The sequence below is a fragment of the Salvelinus namaycush genome, chromosome 3 (genome assembly GCF_016432855.1).
Source record: "Salvelinus namaycush isolate Seneca chromosome 3, SaNama_1.0, whole genome shotgun sequence".
In the NCBI taxonomy this organism is placed as follows: Eukaryota; Metazoa; Chordata; class Actinopteri; order Salmoniformes; family Salmonidae; genus Salvelinus; species Salvelinus namaycush.
The window spans coordinates 82,999,101-83,005,100 of NC_052309.1; the positions used below are offsets into that span (position 1 = coordinate 82,999,101).

Below are 6,000 nucleotides of genomic sequence, written 5' to 3' on the forward strand. Positions count from 1 at the left end.
TTCCACGTATGTTGGATAGCGTACTGTTCCACTTATGTGTTGGATAGCGTACTGTTCAATAGTACTGCTCCATGTATGTGTTGGATAGCGTACTGTTCAATAGTACTGTTCCATGTATGTGTTGGATAGCGTACTGTTCAATAGTACTGTTCCACGTATGTGTCGGATAGCGTACTGTTCCACTTATGTGTTGGATAGCGTACTGTTCCATAGTACTGTTCCATGTATGTGTTGGATAGCGTGCTGTTCAATAGTACTGCTCCATGTATGTGTTGGATGGCGTACTGTTCAATAGTACCGTTCCACGTATGTGTTGGATAGCGTACTGTTCAATAGTACTGTTCCACGTATGTGTTGGATAGCGTACTGTTCAATAGTACTGTTCCACGTATGTGTTGGATAGCGTACTGTTCAATAGTACTGTTCCACGTATGTGTTGGATAGCGTACTGTTCAATAGTACTGTTCCACGTATGTGTTGGATAGCGTACTGTTCAATAGTACTGCTCCATGTATGTGTTGGATAGCGTACTGTTCCACGTATGTGTTGGATAGCGTACTGTTCAATAGTACTGTTCCACGTATGTGTTGGATAGCGTACTGTTCCACGTATGTGTTGGATGGCGTACTGTTCAATAGTACTGTTCCACGTATGTGTTGGATGGCGTACTGTTCAATAGTACTGTTCATGTATGTGTTGGATGGCGTACTGTTCAATAGTACTGTTCCATGTATGTGTTGGATGGCGTACTGTTCAATAGTACTGTTCCACGTATGTGTTGGATGGCGTACTGTTCAATAGTACTGTTCATGTATGTGTTGGATGGCGTACTGTTCAATAGTACTGTTCCACGTATTTGTTGGATGGCGTACTGTTCAATAGTACTGTTCCATGTATGTGTTGGATGGCGTACTGTTCAATAGTACTGTTCCATGTATGTGTTGGATGGCGTATTGTTCAATAGTACTGTTCCACGTATGTGTTGGATGGCGTACTGTTCAATAGTACTGTTCCATGTATGTGTTGGATGGCGTACTGTTCAATAGTACTGTTCCACGTATGTGTTGGATGGCGTATTGTTCAATAGTACTGTTCCACGTATGTGTTGGATGGCGTACTGTTCAATAGTACTGTTCCATGTATGTGTTGGATGGCGTACTGTTCAATAGTACTGTTCCACGTATGTGTTGGATGGCGTATTGTTCAATTGTACTGTTCCATGTATGTGTTGGATGGCGTACTGTTCCACGTATGTGTTGGATAGAGTACTGTTCAATAGTACTGTTCCATGTAATCCAGGTCTTCTATGGTCTGGTTGTGTTGGATAGAGTACTGTGCCATGTAATCCAGGTCTTCTATGGTCTGGTTGTGTTGGATAGAGTACTGTTCCATGTAATCCAGGTCTTCTATGGTCTGGTTGTGTTGGATAGAGTACTGTTCCATGTAATCCAGGTCTTCTATGGTCTGGTTGTGTTGGATAGAGTACTGTTCCATGTAATCCAGGTCTTCTATGGTCTGGTTGTGTTGGATAGAGTACTGTTCCATGTAATCCAGGTCTTCTATGGTCTGGTTGTGTTGGATAGAGTACTGTTCCATGTAATCCAGGTCTTCTATGGTCTGGTTGTGTTGGATAGAGTACTGTTCCATGTAATCCAGGTCTTCTATGGTCTGGTTGTGTTGGATGGCGTACTGTTCCACGTATGTGTTGGATAGAGTACTGTTCAATAGTACTGTTCCATGTAATCCAGGTCTTCTATGGTCTGGTTGTGTTGGATAGAGTACTGTTCCATGTAATCCAGGTCTTCTATGGTCTGGTTGTGTTGGATAGAGTACTGTTCCATGTAATCCAGGTCTTCTATGGTCTGGTTGTGTTGGATAGAGTACTGTTCCATGTAATCCAGGTCTTCTATGGTCTGGTTGTGTTGGATAGAGTACTGTTCCATGTAATCCAGGTCTTCTATGGTCTGGTTGTGTTGGATAGAGTACTGTTCCATGTAATCCAGGTCTTCTATGGTCTGGTTGTGTTGGATAGAGTACTGTTCCATGTAATCCAGGTCTTCTATGGTCTGGTTGTGTTGGATAGAGTACTGTTCCATGTAATCCACGTCTTCTATGGTCTGGTTGTGTTGGCTAGAGTACTGTTCCATGTAATCCAGGTCTTCTATGGTCTGGTTGTGTTGGCTAGAGTACTGTTCCATGTAATCCAGGTCTTCTATGGTCTGGTTGTGTTGGCTAGAGTACTGTTCCATGTAATCCAGGTCTTCTATGGTCTGGTTGTGTTGGCTAGAGTACTGTTCCATGTAATCCAGGTCTTCTATGGTCTGGTTGTGTTGGCTAGAGTACTGTTCCATGTAATCCAGGTCTTCTATGGTCTGGTTGTGTTGGCTAGAGTACTGTTCCATGTAATCCAGGTCTTCTATGGTCTGGTTGTGTTGGATAGAGTACTGTTCCATGTAATCCAGGTCTTCTATGGTCTGGTTGTGTTGGATAGAGTACTGTTCCATGTAATCCAGGTCTTCTGTGTTGGATAGAGTAATCCAGGTCTTCTGTGTTGGATAGAGTAATCCAGGTCTTCTATGGTCTGGTTGTGTTGGCTGTACTGTACAGATGATTGACCTGTTGTCACTAACTCCCTCTCTCCCCTCCTGGGTTACAGGTACTACTTCAAGAGGGCCAGTGATGAGTTTAAGTGTGGAGCCGTGTTCGAGGAGGTGTTGGATGACAGCTCTGTCCTGCCCAGGTACCAGGGGAAGATCCTGGGCAAGGTGGAGAGGATGGACTGATACCCCTCCAGAAGTACCAGAGGAATATATAACAGAAACACACTCCATGGACACCTCACCCCTGTTCCACCAGAGAGTCTTAAAGCTAAGGACTGGTGACTGGAGATTCTATTGAAGAAGCTTGGCCAATGAAGGATGGAGAGCGGAGTAGAGGAGTAGCCATCAACAGTCGAATTTATTTAACAAAAACATCTAGTCTTGGAGATGAAAGAGGAGAAAATGGTGGACTGTGGGTTGGGTTTGGATACGGGTGTTGGGTTCCAGAAACTATACGTGAATTGAATGACCACTGTCTGAGGGAGTAGGCGGGGACCTCTGATACCTGAGAGACTGCTAGAGGTGAAAGGTTGAGAAGTGAAAGTTGGGACTGGTGCCCTATCTGAGCCTGCCTCTACCAACAACCCTAGATGTATATGCAGATGGACATATATAATGATTTTTTGATAAATGTAAAGAGTTTATTAATTATTTATTGAAATGTCACTCCCCTCCCCATAGTCCTGTGGATGGACAAGCTGCTTGGAGAATTGGGAGATGTCATCTCCAATATTTCAAATGCAAAGTATTTAGTTTTCCACCCTCCACTTTCCTGCCTTGTCAACTAATCCTGTGGCAGTGTTTTCTGTTCTGATCAGTCAGTGACTTCCTGTACTAACTTCACAGTATGGTGTAGCGCAGGTACCACAGCCCTGTAGTCTCATGTCTCAGTGCCTTTGTTTTGTTGCCCAGGCTTTGCACAGGGAAAGAGCCCACACTTAGGACAACACTACCCCCGAACTGGCCCTAAACTGGCCCAGAGCACCAAACTACCCCATATTGCAGAAACATGCTAACATAGGTTTACACCTGTTAAAGACAAGCCCACCAAATTAATCTATACCAGCAAAGCTCAACAGTTGTTTTGTGTATAGCCACCCCTCATTCCTTGATGTCCAGGCTTCTGAGCAGAACGACAGATCTAGGGTGTATTCATTAGGCCGAACGGAAGAAAACTGACAAACAGGGAGGGACTACCTTTCCTGGATCTGTCCAATAAGAAACACACATTTTCATTTTGTTTAGCAAAACCGGTTCTGATACGTGTCCTAATGAGTACGACCATGTCTGCCTTCGGGAGACTAGTCCCCCCCCTCCAAAAAAATGTTTTGTCCCCCCACAAATGTTAGTGGTATTTACGCCTCTGGTATTGAATTGACCAGTCTCTCCTGTGTGTCTTGTTAACCCTGCGTTGCCAGAGGAAGAGGTTATGATGCTAACACACACTACGATGCTGCGTCTCAAACGCCACCCTATTTCCTATGACCAGGGCAAGAGTAGTGCACTCCATAGGTAATAGGGTGGCGTTTGAGAGGAAGCTGTAGTGTTTTACTGAGTACAGTAGCTGTGCCTACATGGATCTCTTTACCGTGTTACTACCCTGTTATCAGGGTATGATACTCCCTTGGTTTTCACAAGGGGCTTATGTTCAAAAGAGTTTATTACTATGCCTTTTTAGTATCTCCTTGTAATCATGTTTGTTTTATAATATTTTTCATGGCTTTTTTTGTTTTTGTTCCACTTGTATTAAAACTGTAAATGATGTATTCTATTCTATAGAGCTCCATTGGAAAGACGCCTCGGTACTTTAATTAATGTAATTATTATTATAAAGAGATGTAGCCTTTATTAAATTTTATATTTTTCAAATGAAATGAGAATGCTCTACTCTGCTTTTTTTCAAGTGTGTATGGGATTGTGTGTGTGTGTTCACACTTGTCTAACCAACTGGGGACGTGGTGTGTGTGTGTGTGGTCTTGTTTTTATATCCTTGTGGGGACCTGAAATCCCCAAAAGGCGTTAGTGCTGACCGATTTAACAGAAATATTGGTTTTATTTTGGTATTTAAACAACTAATTGACAAGTTGGTTCAATAATTTTTATTCAATGTAGTTTTTTCTGTGAGCTCATTGTTCATATTTCCCTGCAGATTCTCTCGAGGTAAATCAGTTCATGTCTGAACTGTGCGATGTAGTAGGGAGCTGTAGATTCCAGCAGGCCAGTGTTCTACGTAGTTTTGCACAGAAAACGTGATTATTAACTACAATGACCATAATCCAGTGCGTGCCTACTTGTCTGGTCTGTTTCTTTTACGCCTGTTGCATAAGATTGAGGGATACAGAGTACTTGTTTCGAAGCGCTATCTACCTGAAAATACTAAGAACTACTAAAATAGTCATTTTGCCAGACAGTATAGGCAGTAGCTCTATAGAGATGAGTTGACTTGAAACGAAATAGTCTTCAAATAAAACAATATTTTAAAGGAAAATGTGAATAACTTATGGTTAATAAGTAATTGGCAGTCACTGCCATCATGGGACTTTAATTGTTTTATTATATGGTACATTGTTCAACCCACAATGAATAGTGCATTTAATGTTTAGAAAAATAATGAAAATCTTGATTATTTTTTCCTCACCAAACCGACCTCAAAAAGTACTGATCGCCCAGCACTAGTTTGCGCATGTCTACATGAAGATGATGGATTGTGGATGTACATCTTTGAATGACATTTGTCCACACGTTCCCTTTCCCAGTTCTACCTCTGCCCAGGGAGGTGTGGGGGGTCCTGGGCAAGCCGGAGGGACCTCCTGGAGATAACTGGAGGATTAGGCTGGGTACCCCTGACCTCACACACCGCTGTGGTGGGCTGCTGGAGCTCTCAGGACCCAGAGAGAAGTCTCAGTCATATGTGTTCCTATTATCAGCTTTTAATATGCTCCCTGCTGGAAATGAATACACAGCTCTAATTTGACCACTAGAGCCCTTCTGTGTGGGCATTCCTGACATGAATACAATTTGTATATTAATGAGTGGATTGTGGGGATATGATTTCTGACTGATTTATTTTCTCTAAACACTTTAGATTGGGCCATGATGATTGCACATCTGACATACCCATCAGCTAGGATGGTAGGCTTGTATTACTAGAGGCAGGCTTGTATTACTAGAGGCAGGCTTGTATTACTAGAGGCAGGCTTGTATTACTAGAGGATGATCACCACTTCCTCAACACACACTCCGTTCTCCTTCTTCCTATGCATTCATTGGCTGAGAGCATTCCTTATACCGCCGCCTTTCATATTGAAAGGGCATCACAATACTGTTAAAATACCATTTTCACAGCTTTCATCCGCAAAGGTTACTTAATACACTTGAAGGCCTTTCACCGTCTTCACAG

The 6,000-nt window shown here is 42.7% G+C and overlaps 1 protein-coding gene across 1 annotated transcript in view; it reads left to right on the top strand.

The window, feature by feature from the left end:
* Positions 1–4,474, top strand: part of LOC120041190 (axin-2-like) — a 28,250-nt gene extending 23,776 nt beyond the window's left edge. Inside the window, exon 10 of the mRNA XM_038986128.1 lies at positions 2,657–4,474. Within this exon, the coding sequence (XP_038842056.1) occupies positions 2,657–2,783 (127 nt within the window). The 3' untranslated portion in view covers positions 2,784–4,474. The remainder of the gene's footprint in view (positions 1–2,656) is intronic.
* Positions 4,475–6,000: the final 1,526 nt, after the last annotated feature.